Source organism: Nannobrachium achirus (genome assembly GCF_963921795.1).
Source record: "Nannobrachium achirus genome assembly, chromosome: 20".
In the NCBI taxonomy this organism is placed as follows: Eukaryota; Metazoa; Chordata; class Actinopteri; order Myctophiformes; family Myctophidae; genus Nannobrachium; species Nannobrachium achirus.
Window position 1 is genome coordinate 18,014,674 of NC_137827.1, and position 19,672 is coordinate 18,034,345.

At 43.7% G+C, this 19,672-nt stretch overlaps 1 protein-coding gene across 1 annotated transcript in view; it reads right to left on the reverse strand.

The window, feature by feature from the left end:
• The window catches only part of LOC308305679 (formin), a 121,927-nt gene that overhangs the window by 76,462 nt on the left and 25,793 nt on the right, over positions 1-19,672 (reverse strand). The window contains exons 3-7 of the mRNA XM_080750517.1: positions 19,325-19,445; positions 15,665-15,726; positions 11,294-11,711; positions 9,751-10,084; positions 5,170-5,311 (exon numbers count right to left, since the gene is read on the reverse strand). Coding sequence (XP_080606643.1) covers positions 5,170-5,311; positions 9,751-10,084; positions 11,294-11,711; positions 15,665-15,726; positions 19,325-19,445 — 1,077 coding nt within the window. The remainder of the gene's footprint in view (positions 1-5,169; positions 5,312-9,750; positions 10,085-11,293; positions 11,712-15,664; positions 15,727-19,324; positions 19,446-19,672) is intronic.

A 19,672-nucleotide genomic window follows, 5' to 3' on the forward strand; every position in this document is an offset into this window, starting at 1 on the left:
GAGCGTGTGTGTGTGTGTGTGTGTGTGCACTGATTAGTATTGGTTGTACAGGGAGGGAGGCAGGCAGACCATTGGCTGGTCAGATACTGCAAAGTAAGGTAAAACATCGTCTCATGGCTCCTCCAACAAGACCCTATTATGCTTTGTTGATCGGGGTCCCCCAGGGATCTATGCTTGGCCCCCTCCTTTTTTCCTTAATACCAAATCTAACAATCACCAAAACTCTCTCAGAAAGAAATAGCTTGGTCTGAAAAAAGAGGGACTGGGCGCGACTATTTTCCATAGCAAGCGGCGCTCCCTTACAAGGCAGTAGCTACGGAAACTATTCGTGTTCATAGGAGATGAGGCGTCAACTGCGGCTTGTGATTGGCTGAGCCGGAGGTAGACCAGCGCTCCGTTGTGTGGCGAGAACGAGCGGGAAGGCGGGGGAAGCGGGGAGCCACGCGAACCAGCGCAGGGAACAGTGGCTCTCGGGATGGTTTAGTAGTTGAAGTTGATTGACAGGCTGACACCTGTCAATCATTCTGCCCTCATGAATTACTAAAAAGGCGGGGCCATAGTTTTGTAGTTGTTCAGGTTTTCATGTGTCTATGAGGTTGACAGTACTTCATTAGACCCCCTGGTGTGGTTGTTATGAGCAATTATGTATTCCCTTTGTATTTTGGATTTCTTCCTGGAGGCTGACACCTTGTGGGTCAAAAGTAGCCTGACACTTCAGTCCGCACATCACCACCCCCTGCTGGTGGGTGGTGTGTAGTGTGGACTGAAGCTGCACACATTTTAATCTATTTCGAACGCGCCCGAGGAGCGGGCGAATTGAATGGGCCAATCAGGGTTGTATGCTTGGGGCACGTGTGTGGCTGCTCCGGTCCCAGCCCCCTCCAAACAGAGCTCTTGAGCTCACGTGAGACTCGCTCGTGGACTCTGATTGGTGTCCTCTGCCCACGTGAGAGTCCGTGAAAACTGTCATGGCGGAGTCAGACTCGACTCGTATTATTTTAATAAACTATGAAATAGTGCCGTTTCTTCACGTTTTAATACCATTTTGCACTAACGTAAACATGCAGACATATAATATGTTATGAGAAATAACGTATTTTTGCAATGTCACGCCACGTCGCCGTCGCGTGTGTGTGTGTGTGTGTGTGTATGTGTGTGTGTGTGTGTGTGTGACGTCAATAGGCTTTAGCCCCCCCCCCGCCGAAATAGAATGTCTGCCCTCAATTTCAGACTCTCATCCCGAAGTGAAACGTAGTGTGAGATGTCTGGCTCTCGCAGTCAGGCATGCAAGGTCAAAAGTGCCGATCCAAAAACAGTGATTAAATGACATCATATAATCATCCCCTCCCCTTTTACCATTCACCCAACACTGTGGGTGTGGCTAACTTCAGCTGGGTCACCACCCACCATGACAACCACTTGACACCTTAATGAACTGGTGGGTGTGGCCACATAGAAACTTAATTTTAACTCTTTCTGTACACTCTTGAAAAAAATCAAACCTCGGTTTCGAAGTGAAGCGGTGAATTTTTATTTTATGTGTTCTAGAGCTATGAAATCTGTGTTCTAGAGCTATGAAATCTGTTTTCTAGATCTATACATTCTATGTTCTAGATTTATACTTTATTATTTATTTATTTTTACATTTTTGTCCCCCAATTTTGTAACCCATTTTTTCACCCAGTGCCAATTGCCTATGTAATCCTGGGCTCTGCTCTCCCTCTGCCGCGCCTGGGGAGGCAACGGACTGACCTCATGCTTCCTTCAATGCATGAGGAGTCCAAGTTGCTTCTTTTCACCTGACAGTGGAGATTTCCCTGGTTTGGACGTAGCGCGTGGAAGGAACACGTTATTCCAACCAGTTCCTTTCCCCTCCATCAGGCGCCCCGGCTGGCCAGGGGGAGGCATTATTGAGACCAGGATTACTGCATGTTTTTGTGAGGGTATCAACCCTAGGAGACACGGGGAGAACATGCAAACTCCACACAGAAAGGCCCTATCGCCAACCCCATCTAGGGTGTGGGCACTGATGACGCGGAGGGAGGAACACGCCGCCAATGCCCACAGCCTCCCCCGGCGGGAATCGAACCCAGGACCTCCTAGCTGTGAGGCGAAGCGCTAACCACTGCGCCACCGTGCGATTTATACTTTCTATGTGCTTTAGTTCTATATTTTTATGAATTCTGAATGAATGAATGATTTTGTCTGGGTGGCCAAATTGGCAAGTGAAGCTTGACGAATCCTCAATTGGTCAAACATGCACGGGACATGTACGGGACAGACACAATTGACCAATCAGATGGGACAGACATGTACGGGACAGACAAAGTCACACCTTGGAAGCGGCTTTCACCGCTTCAAAAATCCTCCTCCTAGTACAATCATAATACCTGATAATCATGTTTTAGGGGGGAAATAAATCTTGGCACTGCATCTTTAAGTCAACGTCAATCATTGCGCATATCGTAATGATTGACGTTGTATTTAGGACTGTAAGTATCTTATTATAATACACAATTCACTTTTTGGGGAATCTAATACAGTAGGTACAGTATGGCCGTATTATCACTACAGCCATGCTCTAAAAGTGTGAAAAACATATTTTTCATTTCACTGCATCTTTAAGACTCAAATCTGCTTGGATGAAAATGTACTTTTGATTCGATGACCCCCCCTCCATCCATCCATATAATCATATCTATCTACTTCAACCATGAATTGTTTGTGAACTCTGGGTCATCTAATCTTCTTCCTCAATCTCCCCCACAAACTATTCAACTAGTCAAGCTTCTGGGAAGCCATCATCGGTCGATGATTCAGATGAATTCTCTCTTTGTGCGAGCATAAACTTTTAAGGGATAAAAAGATGGAAATCTAAACAAGTAACTTTTGTTTAGCCAACCTTTTCGGATGTGTTGCTGGACTGCCAAGCAGGCTGCGAGAAGCACGTTCACATCTCCCTCACAACACTGTCTCCCTGTGTAATCACAGAGTTGGACTGCAACTCGTCTCGCTAGCCCCAAACAAAGATCATCTGATCAAGAGTCTAGAACAAGGGTCTTCAGCAGGGGGTCCGGGACCCCTAGGGGGTCCTCAGAGTTACTACAGGTGGACCTCCAAATCTTTGTGTGATAGAAACTTTTTTCTCCTTTTTTTTACATTAACCACTTGAAGCCTGTGTCCATATTCTGAGAACTTTAGCCAAAGGATTGTCTATTTTCAGCAAGCGGTATGGTGTAGAGGGGGAAAAGAGCTGACCAAGTACAGAGTCAAAGGTCAAGTTCACGGTCAAGTCACGGTTCACGTGCTTAAATATCTGAAAACACAAATTGACATGAATCCAAAATACACTGATGATTGTGCTGTCAAACGATGAAACTGGAATCTAAGAAAATGTTGTGGGGGGTCACTGCTTCATCTCTCTCTCAACTACGAGGTCCTTGGCCTGAAAACGTTGAATAGAATCTGTACGTAGCTTCGCTGTGGTTATCTACACTACACAGAGGACCACAAAACACCACCAAGGCAAATTCAAATGCTCCAATTATCACATTCTGCACATCTTTTCTGCGGATTAGTTTTTTAACTGGGGTTAACGTTAGAGGACTCTGATGAGGTCAGGTCTAGACGGGAGACAGTTGGCAGGACTGGTGTCTGGTTGTGGCTAGTTTAGTTGGATCGAATGTTGGACCGACTGCAGCTTCAGAGTGACCAGAGTGGATAGAGGGTTCCAGGGATGGAGACAAAGGGTAGAAGAACACGCACGTGCACCCCGTGCACGCACACACACACACACACACACACACACACACACACACACACACACACACACACACACACACACACACACACACACACACACACACACACACACACACACACACACACACACACACACACACACACACACACACACACACACACACACACAGAAGCCCTGTGGAGTGGACTGGAGCCGTAGCGGATTGATCAGAATCGGGGACATGTATGGATTTTAGAGGGGACGGTCTGGGCCTGTGGCCGATTTTTAACTGCTTGGACGCCACTGTGAGGACGAGAGGGCAGCCAGCATGCTGACACAGCTTTCTGGCTGCAGCAGAAGTGCAGAGTTGCAACATTAGGCGCTTGACGTCAACAAGTGTGTCCGAGCTGAGACACGGAAAACGAGGGAGCGCGTCGCTGTTACAACATGTCATCTTTTCGACACCCGACTCTAACCCTCACCCTAACTCTAACCTCCGTGGAGTGAGTCGCTAACCCTCCGGTCGAAATGATGGTTGTTCGAAAGAATGCGATTTCCCCGGAAAACGACACGTCCAATTCAAAACTTAGCTCTCAAACTCACATTGTTTTATGATTAGAGCGATGGAATACAGGTAACAAAGACAACAGTACGATGCACAAACATGCTCACAAAAGCGAGGCCGGTGCCGTTTGCCTTTGACTTTAAAGTATCGGTTCATAAGAAGGGCAGAGAAATCCTGCTTGATTGTGAAGCTCTGCCGAAATGAAACCAGAACAACCGGGCCCGTGTTGGATTGGCTTTTAGAATAAGCCAAGGCGACGTGAACTCATTATGACCCGCTAGCCTGGGTTGACCCAGCACAAAACCTGGGAACATGAGAGAATAAGAATCCATTTCTTCCAGGCATTCCTTTGTTTTCTCGTTTTGATTTATGATTCGACATGACGGAACAAAAAAAATAATAATAAAAAATAAAAATAATAAGCTTCAGGTGTCATCACTTCACACGTTTTAAACTTCTGACATTTTACTGCACGGAATGTCATGCTGCATCACAGTGTCAGGCGTTATAGACAGAGATACATACTAATCTGCGACAAACGGTTGCAAAAATAGAGGACGGACAGCCCCACCACCAGCTATTCATTTCAATGCAAGTGCTCAGTGGCGTTTTGAAGCACCCGAAAGAAGAGGAATCCAGGTGCATTGTGGATTCTGGATGATCCAATTCTTCTTACGTCGAGACATAATTACGTCACGAACGTCGCTCTACATCGATTGAACCCTATTGTAGAACCCAGCGGCGCGCGCTTATGCTTGTGCATGTATTTCACCCCTCCTGCTATTCCAGCTTTAGCCAGTAGGCTTGGCTGCTTCAACTTTCTACCGTGGTTCTGGGGGCTTGGGTTCAACACCAAACGTACCTTCTTCGCTTTAGCTTTTTTCTCGAAGGCGTCAGACAACGGCTTCTTCTTGGGCTGCAGGTTGGCCTTGGAGAACAGATCTTCAAACTCCATGGTGTTGACGATGTCTGGCTCCTCCAGGGCTCCCCACAGTGTGTTGTTGCTGGTAACAGACAGACACTGCACACTTAACTTAAGCCCTTTATAAATTGTGAAAATAGCCATACAAGCGCATGATGTGATATGTTGTGAGCTTGTAGATCAGCTAGTTTTGCTTAGTTTTAATTTTTTGCTTTTTGGGGTCTTTTGAACATTTATGAAACAACTATTTTCAACTACAATTACTTGCTCAAAATAGGGATGTCAAGTTGATTCATTTATTTTGTGCCGATTTATTAGCCAGAAAAGAATAATAATTTCAAACTGTTGTTTGTGTAACAAGCACTTATGACACGGCTTGGTTGAATGCTTGATTCTGATTGGTCAATCACTGAAATCAGCTGTGTGTTATTTCTGGATAACAGACCGTTCCACTCTATAACAGACCGATGCTTAATCAAAGGCTCGAAGCGACGAGATCGGGCACAAAGTGAAAATACTAGCCAGGATAATTTCATGTAAAATTTGTATTCTGCAAGAAATCAACTATACAAAATATATTTACTTGAGGCTTATTCAGTCTGCTTCTACGTTTATCTAAAATGTCCTTTTTTCCTGCACGATACAAACTTGGATGGAGAATTCCAAAGCCAGAAAGGGATCTGTACTTTAATAAATATATAAATGAATAAATAACCCTCATGTGCTAATAAGACAATAAAAAAAAATTGGCATTGTTTCCGCGGGTGCTGGACTCACGGCGATGGGATTGTTTCTGCGATAAACAAGATTTTACAGCAAGCGAGCTACAGTAGATGTGGGGAGCTGATGTTGTGTTTGGGCCGTTGCTCAGCAACCTGGTGAAAGCAAACAGAAGCTGCATGCGGGAGGACGAGCGTTGAGACGCCAGGATCACAGAGTTCAGCATGGCTCCGCTACCTACCGCCTCTCACCACTGACACAACCCATAACCACAACAACCCCACGGCAGACACTTACCATGACTCAGGATTAGCACATAGCTAAGCAGCGGTTGCAGGGGTGTCGCAACCGCATTTCCCGGTCTATATACTATATACCAGGGTTCCCCAATTAGTTTTCCCCAAGGGCCAAATCATGTCTAGGGTACCAAGCCGAGGGCCACAACATTGCAGGGGGCGTCGGTGGCGTTCCCACTACTCCCGTGACAGTTCAGATATCGTCGTTGTCGGGTGATCTTGTATGTCCAAAACCGTTCGTTTTGCATTTATCATTTTAAAAATGATTTAAACTAGTGAAAACAGCCGATCTACAAGCACACAACGCCTCGCACCGCGAGGCGTTGTGTGCTTGTAGATCGGCTGTTTTCACTACTTTTGTGCAACGGCCTTGTTTGATGAAGCAGAGCTTTACTTTGCGAAAGAACGTACACATTTTGAGATACGGGTTTTCCACCAGACAATGACGATATACTAGTGTTGTTGCTGCTCTTATACCACCATTATTACTGGGGTTGGTGGGGGCCAGACAGTAGCCCCCCGCGTGCCACAAATGGCCTGTGGGCCACCTATTGGGGAACCCTGCTATATACTATCAAATCAGAAAAGCCCAAAACATTATAGCCCAAAAAATTAATAAAAGAATACCGTAGTAGTATGAAATGAACTTGTATGAATTGAACTCTCTTGGAGATACAGAGCTGTAAGGGTCCATTTGGTTCCTAACTTTCAACCATAAAATGTAACTTGGGACTCCCTGGAACCCCCTCAAGGACCCCTGAGGGTCCCCGGACCCATGGTGAGAACCAGCGATCTAAAGCCTGGTTGTTGTCATATTAAAATGACCCCACCCCGCACACATAATCAACAGATAAATAGCCAATCTTATTCTAAAGCAGGGATTTTGGCCTATTAATTGGCGAGTAATTTCCTAGTACAAACATCAATGTATTATTATTATTTTCTTATCATCACTGTTATTATAACTCGTGTTTACGTCTCTCCCTCCGCTGACTCCGTCATAAGTACGGTCTTTGGCAGGTCAGTCTACTCTAGAGAAAGCATTTTTACGACTAAAGAGAGGCGCTGGAGGCTGGCAGGCCTTATCGGCGCTTAAACACCACGGCAATCAACTCACTCGATTAGTGTGAACTTAGTCCAATTGTCTCCGTTTGTTGTTGGCTTCCTATTGCAGTGGTGAAAAGTATTTATGCGGAGCGGCCAAGATGCTTTCCTCTGAAAGACTTAATGATGCCGTCCTACAATCCCCCACATCATTTGTCACTGCCTTGCCTTCAACAGGGAGGTAAATACTGTAGCTCCGTGACATGGACTGTCTCTGGAGACAACTGCTTGGATTGGAAAAGTAAATTATACATTAACCCCCTCCCCCAAAGAATGTTTAGCTTGCAAGAAGATGTTCTAATCCAGTGGTTCTCAACCTTTTCGGGCCACGACCCCCCAAATAATCATATTTTAACTGGGGATCCCCCCACCCTGACGAGCACTAAGAGTTGAGGCATTACATTTTGTATAACACAGTTCTATTGTGAAAATAGCAGGCGTTGTGAGCATGTAAATAGTCTATTTTCAAAAACATTTGCCTGCAATATTTGACAATTCGGCCAATGTTTAACATTTTAGAGGTATTAAAAAATCACTTTTGAAATGTACAAATAGGCTACCCTCTCACTAAAACTTTACTGTTTACTGTTGAGTGATTGAGTGAGAAAACAATGTTTCACAGTAAGTTGATCATCTAGGGACCCCACAAAATAATTTGGGTACCCCCCTTGGGGTCCTGACCCACAGGTTGAGAACCACTGTTCTAATCGACCAGATTATGCCTTAATTAAATTTAAACCCCCGTTACATCTTCTTCGTGCAGCTTCCCCCCGGAAATTTCGATCTGCTACGCTGCAGACCGCTCGTTGGACTAACATTAGCGCACCTGGCACCATTTCAAGGCTTACAGCGTTTCCCCCCCTCATAACTCCAGACCCCTCACACCATTAACGCAAGATGACACCGTTGATCCAGATACAGTTAAACATCTGACCCATTTAATGCCCCTTAAACTTGCACCTCTACTGTAAAATTTATAGCACATGAAAACCGCTGTGGCCCACCAGTCGGTTCTCCCCGTACGCCTTGGCCAAAACCCAGGGAGAGTGCAAACCACAGCTCCACTTCCCCCGACTAATCCAGCCATGGAAATACAAGGCTATAAAGGCACAGACCACAGCCACTGTAAACGGCCCGGGATAATCGGCTTCATTACGGAGCATCTCAACTGCGACCCTGGAACTGGGAAGTAGCGACTGCAAGCTAGAGGAATGTCTGATGCTTCACCAATACGAGCCGTACAGTGAACCAACGCCAGGCGCACACACACTGGGTGGTCAAAGTGGTGGTAATGATACAGCGTGGTGTAACTTTAGCACTGCAATAGTGTAACGCAGTAGTTCTCAAAGTGGGACCAGGGACACCTCAGGGTTCCTTTGAGGGGGTTCCAAATGGACCTTTAACGTGTTAAACCAGGGGTCTTCAACATTTTTCAGGCCAAGGACCCCTTAGTCGAGAGAGAGATGAAGCAGGGACGCCCAAAACCTCTTCATAGATTCCATATAGTTTCATCGTTTGACAGCACAATTATCAGTGTATTTTGGATTCATGTCAATTTGTGTTTTCAGATATTTAACCACTTGAACCGTCAATACTTAATAAATTGACCTTTCAATCTGTACTTAGTCTGCTCTTTTTTATTTATCGATAGACCAAGAGTAGCTATATGGAATGGAAAACTAATTAGACTACTCTTTTTCATATTTCTTCTTAACTCATTCGCTGCATTTCAAAAATGGCTGCCAAAGTGCCAGGATGCCACAAGTCTCCATAGACTTCAATGTAATCCATAGTGCACGGATCATGCACGCCCATGCATAGATCATGCACCACGTGGGTGCACGCCGTTCACAGGTTTCAACAAAAAAATCGGCTTGGAAATCCGTTCAGGCATTTGAAACTGGCTTGGGAACGCCTCGGTATACTCCCTGAGGGAGTGGAGGAAGTTGCTCGCGATAAGGAAATCTGGAAGTCTCAGTTGGAACTGTTACCCCCACAACCCGATTCCGGATAAGCGGTTGAAGATGGATGGATGGATGGAACTCGGGAGGGGGCAGCAAATGAGTTAAAATATTTTCCATACAATTGATTATTTGCATTTGCAAAACGATTCGATACCGATTATTCGACTAATTATCTTTGAATATTTTTTACCCAATTCTATAAATGTATTGTATTTGTATTTGGATGTGGACCCCCATCTCATGTTGTTCCAGGGACCACCCAGAAGCAAGTATTTGAGTTACAAATGTTCGCTTTTAAAAAGATATATAAAAAAAAAAAAAAAAAAAAAAAACATTTTTCAAAAATAGCAGATCTACAAGCTCACAGCTTGGCACTCGGTGCCACGCAGTGAGCTTGTAGATCTGGTTTGAGAACCAGTGGCGTTAACGGGACCTACTTGTTGTCCTGGATCTGGATGCGCGTCCAGTACAGGGGCTTCATGGGGCAGGCGGGCTCCACGGCGGGCTTCCGCGGGGCCTGATCCGCCTTCTGGCCGAAGCCGAAGCTGAAGCCCCCCGCCATGGGGGGAGGCGGGGGAGGGCCGCCGCCCGGAGGGGGCGGAGGCGGAGGGGGCCCGGGGCCGAGCAGCCCAGGGGGCGGGGGTGGAGGGGGAGGAGGGGGAGGACCCCCTCCTGGGAGAGGTGGAGGAGGAGGCGGGGGCGGGGGCGGTGCCCCTCCGCATGGCAACGGGGGAGGTGGTGGTGGAGGTGGTGGTGGTGGTCCGGTTTGGCCTGGGAAGTGGAGTGGAGCAAGGTTATTATGGTTAACGCAAACTAACCAAATAAAGAACATTTAAATTGTAAAAGGAAAAAAAGAATGCCATTAACTGAACCAAATAAAAGCTATAATAAACTAGAAAGATGCAATTGGAAGTTGCAAGTGTGGTTGCTGTGACGAGAATTTTCGTTAATGAATTTCGTCTTACCATTAGAATTTTCCCCATTCAAGTCCTTGGGGAAAATGAATTCACTAATACAGTGTTTCTCAAACTTTCAAATTTCAAGGTCTCCCCTTAACTCTGACAGTGTACAAATGGAACCCATTTGGTTCCATGTGTACACTGTCAGAGTTACAGACTAGTATGGGTCAATGTACTGTAGATCCATATGGAGCTATCTGTGTTAGTCCTTGTCCCTTTTATGCCCATATATGGAGATCCCTGATGTCATCAATATTGTGCAACCACAATATTTTGAACACCAAAAAAAAAAAAACACAAAAATTTTAATGATGACTAACTGAAACTAGCCTAGTTCCAGACCCTGAATCGCTAGCCACACCCCTTTAAATTTTTTGTTTTGGCGATTCAGGGGTCTAGAAGTGCTCTCATTGAAGCGTCCTCCCTCGGTTGAAAATCCGTACGGCGAATCAGCGTCGTGAATCAGTGTCTTGATGGGTGGGTGGGGGTTTCCCAGAACTTATGTGTGTTTCCAAGTACACCAGCGCCGCCGCCGTACCGTACCGCGCATCGCGTCGCGATAAAATGCTGTAAATTGCGGTAAAATGCGATCGTATCGATCTCGCTATGAAACACCAGTAGCAGGCATGTTATGTTGTGTTTGATTACTAGTTCGTAGTGCTCCTATTCTGACTGTTTCTTTGGTTAGCAAGTAGCACTAGCAAGCAACAGGCTAGCCACTAGCCAGCCACACTATGTCATGTGTTGGTCGGTGAACGAATCGCTGAAGACTGCCTCTTTTTGGCAACGCCCATCCCTGCAATCGCCTTGGGGGAAACCACTTTCAGACTGAATAATGAAGTGAAACGAAATGTCAATTCAGGCTGAGTGTCAGGCTAAACTGAAACTGTATTTTGTGTTAATTAACTAACAGGAACTGAATGCCCTTAGTTTTAGTTTTTCCTCTTTACCAACAGTAACGGAATATACAGTATATATATTTTTTTATTACACAATATGAAAAATCCAAAACTATTCCCACCTTGGAGTGGAGGAGGTGGAGGAGGTGGTGGAGGAGGTGGAGGAGGTGGGCCCGGTCCAGGGCCCCCCGAGGCCAGCTCGGCTCTGCCTCCCAGGTTCATCTCGATAGAGTCCAGGTTGAGTTTCTTGGGCGGACTCTGCCCGGGGCTCTGAGCAGGGCGGCTGCCCTCGCCCTCTGGGGTTTTGACGAAGGTGTCCCGGTCGGTTTGGACGCACACGTTACGGTGGGTCTTCGGAGGGTCGTGGTCCGCCGACGTGGACACGCAGGCCTCCCGCGGCAGCGCGCCTCGCTCCGGTGGCGGTCCCGCGCTCACGCCCCGGTCCCTCTGGTTCTGCATCTGGTCGATCACTCCGTCCAGCCGCGTCATGGCCACGGCATGCTCCCCTCGGAGCTGGAAGATCCGGAGCTCACAGTCGGCCTGCACAAAGACAATCGTCAAAACTTTCCAAATAACCTGCTTCAATCAATTTTAGGTTTTCTTGAAGAACGGTAGGAACCATTTAGATCAGGGGTCTTCAACGTTTTCAGGCCAAGGACCCCTTAGCTGAGAGAGAGATGAAGCAGGGACCCCCACTTCATATTGTATAAAATTGTGTTGCAGATTACAATTTATTAGACAGCTTAGACTTGTTGACAGTCATCATGTTGGAGTAATGTGTATTTTCAGACATTTAACCACTTGAACCATCAAATACTTTTGTCTGCTCTTCTTTTCCCTCTACAAACCTCTTTGTCAAAAATAGCCGATCTACAAGCTTAAAACGCCTCGCAGCGCGAGGCGTTGTAAGCTTGTAGTCGGCTATTTTTGGCGAATGTTAACACTCAGAATAGGGATGCTAGGGTTCAAGTGGTTAATGAAAAAAGAAACATGATCCTATCACACAAAGATTTGGCGGCCCCCCCTGTAGTAACTCTGAGGACCCCCTAGGGGTCCCGGACCACCTGTTGAAGACCCCTGATTTAGATGAAGACACATATCAGCGAAATTAGGGAGCTCTTCTGCAGAAAAATCACAATAATTTGTTTCCATCCGAATTTATTTAACCGATGTTACAGGGTTTTTCCAAAAATAAAACCTATTGAAGTTAATTTTGTTTATTGGACATTTCAAGCAATGAAGTCAAGAAGGGGAAAGAAAGGAATCCATCCCAAAGGAAAGTATTGATTTGCATCTGAGAAGAAAAGGAAAAGCTTTTGGAATGGAGCTAACATGTGTTCCTTTTTAACTTGTGGTCAGTTTAGAAGTGAATTGGGCACGTTGCCATCCTTTCTCGTGGCTAAACTAAACTCCCATCTTTCTCAATGTCAGTTGTACCCACTTATTTTAAGGGTCAGCGATAAATGACAGCGTTTGCACAGCAGACAAAGGCAAAACACTGAGAACCCCATAATTTCTAATACGAGACTCAAAAGGCTTTCAACATCGGCAATTATTCTGCAGTATGGTTAGCGCTGTGTTTTGCAGTCTGGCGCGGGCACGACTTGGGACACATGATCATTTGGAGGAGAGAGAAACAACAAACCGAGACCTGTGAGAAACTTTTAAACTCAGATTTGAGTTATAGCAGCTTAAAGCAGCACTATGTAACTTTCCTCTTCTACCCTGCATTTGAACCCATGGTTGAATTCCTGTGCAAGTGCTGAAATCTTTACCATTTAGCTAATAGAGCTGGCCTGCTTGCTCAGGGGATAAATTGAATCTCAACCATCAGGTCCAAATGTGTGTCAGATCATGTGTCTAGGTGAGTGTTTCTCAACCACTGTGCCTGGGGACCTTTGGTGTGCCTCCGAGAAGGGTCAAGTGTGCCCCTTGAAACTGCTCGAAAGCCAGTATTGTATTTATCATTTTAAAAATGATTTAAACACAACGCCTCGGTGCGAGGCGTTGTGTGCTTGTAGATCTGCTGTTTTCACTACTGTTGTGCGACAGCCTTGTATGATGAAGCAGGGCTTTACATTGTGAAGAAACGTACACATTTGTAACTTGGAGATACAAGGTTTCTTCCTGACAGTGACGATATTTACACCTCCGTATTATGTTGGTGTGCCCATGGATTCTTGGGACATGAAAAGTGTGCCCATGCAGAAAAAAGGTTGAGAAACACTGGTCTAGGTGAGACAGGACCTTTGACACAATCTAAATGTCTCAATAGATGAGCAGGGAGACAAAATACAACCCGCCCCAATTTGAGATTAATGAAGTTATATTGTATAAACATACCCTACCACAGATTGGACAAAATTACATTTCATTCATTCAAGAAAAAGTGACATAATGCTGCTTTAACGAATGATACACTGCCATCTCCAGTTTTGGGAGAGAATAATCCTAAGAATCATAGATCTCTCTCTAAATTATGTTTTCATATAATAACAGAAAACTGGTAGAGGAAGAGCATCTGGATATCATAATATTCCAACTACATGTTCTAGAATTGGATTGAACGCCACAAACAACCATATTCATACTGTGATCTATCCATCCATCCATCCATCCATCCATCCATCCATCCATCCATCCATCGTCTTTGTAACATTATCAAAGCACTAACCAATTAACCTTTTTTTATTTATTTTACAGTATTTATCTTTTTATTTATTAATTTTCAAAAGTAACATTTTAATCAAATCTGATGATTATCATTTATAATGAGACTGCTGGGTTCTTTCTTGTCAGTACTATTTATTAAACGTATAGTGTTGATGCAAGATTAGACAAATAAAAGCTACGAATAAAAACATTTTGTCAGATGTCCGATAATTGAATGGTAATTGCATGATTAAATCGATCGATAACTGTAGTAATACTGCAATACAAGTTTATACAAGGGGTTATGTTACATCTATTAGTGATTATGTGTGCTAAAGATAGCATTCTTATCAAGTCATTTATTAGGCCTACTGATGAACACACTCGTTTCAGGTGTCTGCTTTCACTACTGAAGGGCACAAATGACTTACAAACGCATTAAAACCAGGGAAGCATCCCTGTCATTGTAGATTTTAGCTAAACAGCATTATCTTATACTTTGGCTATTAAAAAGAATAGCATATATACAAGCTCATAGCTTTTAGATCTGCTATTTGTGAAAAATCGTGACAATTTGTGCGAATCGTTGAATGTATGTATTCTTTTAAAGTGTTTTTTTTTACTCAAATCTTTGCTTGTGGGGGTCCCTGGAACAAAATATTTTAAGATGGGAAGTCTTGGTGGCCAAAATAAAATACATATAATTTTGGGTGTTGTTGAGATGAAAAATCTTGAGCACCACAGATATACAGTAGCAATAGGTTTTTCAGATAACTGTTGGGATTTAGAAGATATTTTTTACAATCTGCCTCAGGTCATAATGAGTTTACCCATTAAAAACAGAAAAGCCTCTGTGTCATTTTAGATAAAATAAAACATTGGCAAAAACGTTTATATCGGTTTGATAGCAATATCAATTTTTTATGTAAATATCCAATACTGAAATGACAAATCGTCTATCCCTAATAATAGCATTCTTTCTTTTGCCCTTAGTTTACTGTTCATTGGTATTCTAAAGTTGATTTTGTTTTCTGGATTAAATGTGATTGAATAATTATTTCATTTTACACCTAACAACAACCTGAAATTTGAAAAGCATTACTGTACTGTAAAGGAGTGTGTATAACAGTAAGAACTAAAGACTAAAGTTGCTCAACATTGCACTTCCATCTATAATTAACCAGGATTGAACCTGGATTTCATGTTCACTTAGCGCCATCTTGTGTAGCTAAAGAAAACTGCAGTGACTCAAGCTGAAACCTTTTCATTAGAAAGATTAGTTGATCTCCTACTGTACATGTAAGAATTATTGTCACTTGATGTACAAGTACACCCCCTGGACATGACGCTAGTATGTTAAAGGGACTTAGACCCAATCCCTTGATGCTGAGTGCCAAGCAGGAAGGCACTGGGTTGATATGACCTGAACTCCCAATCTCAGGGTGGACACTCTAACCCAGGGGTTCTCAAACCTTTTTAGGCCGTGACCCCCAAAATAAACATATTTGAACTGGGGACCCCCACCCTGACAAGCACTCGGAATTGTAGGTATTACATTTAATGTGACTCGGTTCCACAGATAAATATTGTGAAAATAGCAGATCTACATGCTCACAAAGCCTCGCAACGCCTTAGATTTCACTGAAAATATTTGCTTATAGAACCTCTTATCAAAAGAGTACCTAACGTTATGTTTCTGGGACACCAGAAGCTCTGATATCCATATCGGTTTTAATCCACAAGGTGTCTGTTTGGAAGCATTTATTTATTTTTGTCGGATGCGCAGCATGTTTACCATTAACTGTTGTGCAGTTTGCTGAAGTCATGTGAACAACACTTACATGCAACTTCTCCACCTCTTCTTTGCATTCTCTCTTCAGCTGCAAGAGGGCAGCCTGGTGCTCTGAATGGAACATGAAGAACACACTGTTAGAAGAAGCTACACAATGGCTGCTCCAACACTGTCATAGTAGACTAGACTAGAGCAAGAGCTTTCAACCAACCTGGACTCCTTTTTTGGGACATGTCATTATAGGTGAAAATTTACAAATCTACAGTTGCAACTTAATTGTTTCGAAAACAGACGGTCTACAAGCTCACAAGGTGTCACAATGAGACTCGTTGTGAGCTTGTAGATCGTCTATTTTCGAATGGCTTAAGTCTAAAATATGGCTTATGTGGTTGATGGTGATACTCTTATCGAGCAACTCATTCAACAATTTCAATACCATTGCATGCATTTCAGTGCATCATTAAAGTGACAGTATTTAGCTTACTGTTCTGTTGTAGACGGTACAGTAAATCTACATGCATATATAGCTCATGATGAGTTTGAAAAATCATCAATAATATTACATCATTAGTAAGCTATCAACATTGAAGACATATTTCTGTCTTCAGTCGTAAGGTACTACTGAAGGGTAAATCACTTTCCCTGTGTGACAGTAATACGGCTCCAACTCAACAAACCTGTTTTGATTTGCAATTGTAACGGCAGTGCATGTGGTACAACAACATTCCTCAACACATACTACACAGAACAAACACAGTGATATTATATAACAAATTATATTTCTAAACTGTTACTACATTTCAAAAGGTGACACGTCTGTGAATGTGAGAGAACCACAGTGCTAAATCTGTACATGGGACAAAATGTGGAGCTTTCTTTTTGCTGGTGGCATTGCCTACTCACAGAGAATTATAGGATAGAACATATTATTCATAATGCTCATTGTAAAGCCTTTTGAGATTAATGATGTATCATCGTGGGAATAATACTGTAGTGTGTGGCATTTTTCTGAGAAATATACTGTATGCATATACTCTGAAACATGTTGTTTCATGTAGACTGGTGGTGACTGTCCAGAGTGAGTTCCTAATGTATTGGGAAGCGTTATGACGATGATTTTCATGCAGTGATGGAAGTACTCAGTATCAATACCCTGAATGAAAACATATAAACACACACACACACGCTCTGTATTAGCTGTCAAACCTGTCAAAGACCTTTGCTCTCCCTTTTTAACTCTATGTGCTTTAAACCTCTCCTAGACTGTAAATCAATAACAGTCCATATCACTCAGCCATATTATACATGGTATGTTTTTTCCCGCAGGGAAGAATCTACACGAAAACATCCAGACCAGATCAGCTGCTCTTAGGAAACTCGGCACTACTGCATCCGGTGCCAGTTCCACTTCCTTGTAACTGGATAAAAAAAGTTGGCAGTCATCTTTGCTTTTAACCTTTGTTTGTGTGTGTGTGTGTGTGTGTGTGTGTGTGTGTGTGTGTCTGTGTGTGTATGGGCGTGCGTATGCGTGTGCGTGTATGCGTAAGAGCACAGGAAAGGCCAACCATTTCTCCCTGCCAAGATTCCTCTTCATCCTCCTACAACTTTCTAAATCCCAAGCAACCACATAATCCTGTGATCTCATGAAACTTCACAGACCCGCAGCATGACTGTGTGGAGAGAGACACTACCCTGGATTCCTGCTTTAAATCGATTTAAAGGATTTCCTACGCCCAGATTCCTCTCTGACGCTCGGCTACATACTGCAGCACTGTGATGTTTGTCACCCCTCCTATTGAATTAGCCAACCAGATTAACAGTTTCGGCTGAGTGGGGCTGGAGGCTCAAGGCCTGTGTTTGTTTCAGCGTACCGTGGTAAAAAGCATATAACCACCAACGCCAACGCAGGAAAATTTCTAAACACAACATATTTCTCAATGACTGTTGCAATGCTGCGGGAAAAGTGTAAGAATATAATGTGAAAGCTCATCCTGCTACAGTATATCGTCACTCTTAAGGCTCAAACACATTATACTGTATGATATTGAAGTGTCTGCGACTCGTCAGATCGTTAAAGTATTTCACATTATACAAGTCTCTTTCTTGAAATCGGCTGTCATATACTGTATATTTGTGGTTTTCACACTATAAGATTGATCGCCGACAAGGGATCACACACTGCCAGATACTACTAATAATAATAATAATAATAGTTACCTATATTATCCCGCGGGGGAAATTCAGATATCGCAGCCCAACCCAGCTGCTTTGTTTATCAGCTTTAACCCAGCTGAACTCAACCCAGTGATGCCCACAAGGAGCGCAAGGGGGAAGGGGAGCAGTGATAGCTGGAGCGGGGAATCGTACCTGCGGCCTCTGGGGCCTCCGGAGTCCTAGATGTGGACACTAACCACTCAGCTATCACCCGATACATATGGGCCAACTACATAGCCAACATTTGTTTTTATTCTAATTCATATGTGCATGAGAGCAAGGCAGGACACTAATGATTTTGTCTCTCCACAAGTGCACTCACGCACACACGCACACACACCACACACACACACCACACACACACTGTGCACGTGTTCAGTGCAGTGCTGCTGCACGGTTTTATCAACATATTGAAGTGAGATGTGTTGGTTTTATATTGCTATGAAACAGCATCTATTTTATTATGAAATATATTACTACCAATAAGACACCTGAATTTACCCTCGGAATAAAGGTCTAATAGCCTATTCATGATATATCCGACTCCATCTATCCAGACAGACAGACAGACAGACAGACAGACAGACTTTCTGTCTGTGAGCACAGCTGTCCTGTGCTCTCATTGGCTGTCACAGATCTTCTTGTGGTGCACTCGCAACTTCTTTCATACTGTGTATGATGTCCAATTTGTGACGGAGCCAAAAATCAAACTTGCTAGATATCTAGAAACGCTCGGGAAGGGATCGCCGAGCCTTATTACCGCGGCCTGATCTTCTCGCAGTGCCTTTCATACACAACGAGCAAAACCTCGGCGAGCAGAGCCCGCTCTTGCGGCAGATCGGTGGTTTTGTTGGCGAGCGTGCAGTGTGTATGAGCCCTTAGTCTGAGATATAAACACAGATAATTATTTTAAATGGCAACTTCAGCAATTTCTTACCTGCATCCTATCACTCTATTCTGAGGAGGGCATGGGAAAATGTGCATGGCATGGCAATTTAAGTAGGCTGGAGGAGATTTCCAGTGTTATGTCACGTTTCACACGGCTTCCTCGATAGGATTCAAGTTTAAAATCACTCAACTTGTTATTTAAACAGATGCTAGGTTCATTCTTTACCTGGTATACTATAGTTTATTGTTTAGACTAGTCATGTTTTACCTGTGATCCTAGTTTACTGAGGCACTATGTCTGCATTTGATGTATGCGATTACCTTGCTTATTTTAAGTTGCTCCGGATAAAAAGGTCTGCTAATGCCTAAATTCTAACGAGACAGAAATAGTCAAATTGTATGTGAATTGATGCTATGATGGAATGTCGGTAGTAATCATTTTAAAGGATGTTGAATATGTAAGTATACGTGTTTCATGGTGAAGTGATGGGGCAATGGAATGAGTAAAATAAAAAAAAACACTCAATACAAATGTTCAGAGAAATACACAATCGTCAAAGTCGCTCTTCAAGCAATTATCTGTGGGTGTGGAGCGCCAGGTTCTCACCTGCCTCTGTGTACCGGAGCCCCACCTTCTCCTCCTCATCCTTGGGCTTGGGTGGAGGCCAGACGGCCTGGAGACGCCCGGGGGTCCGGTCCTCAGTATCTATAGGAGACGCGATCTCAGTCTAGCAGAGCAAGAAAGACAGAATAAGAATATATAGAGCACATTATACTGTATAAACAAACAATGGTGTAAAGTACATTTACACAAGTGCTGAACTTAAGTACAATTATGAGGTATTTTTTACTTTCTTCAGTATCTGCATAATGAGTACTTTCAACCTTTTGGAATTTTGAATTCCAGACTTTTACTTGTAAGGGCACGGTCACATCGCACTTTTATTCTACCTAC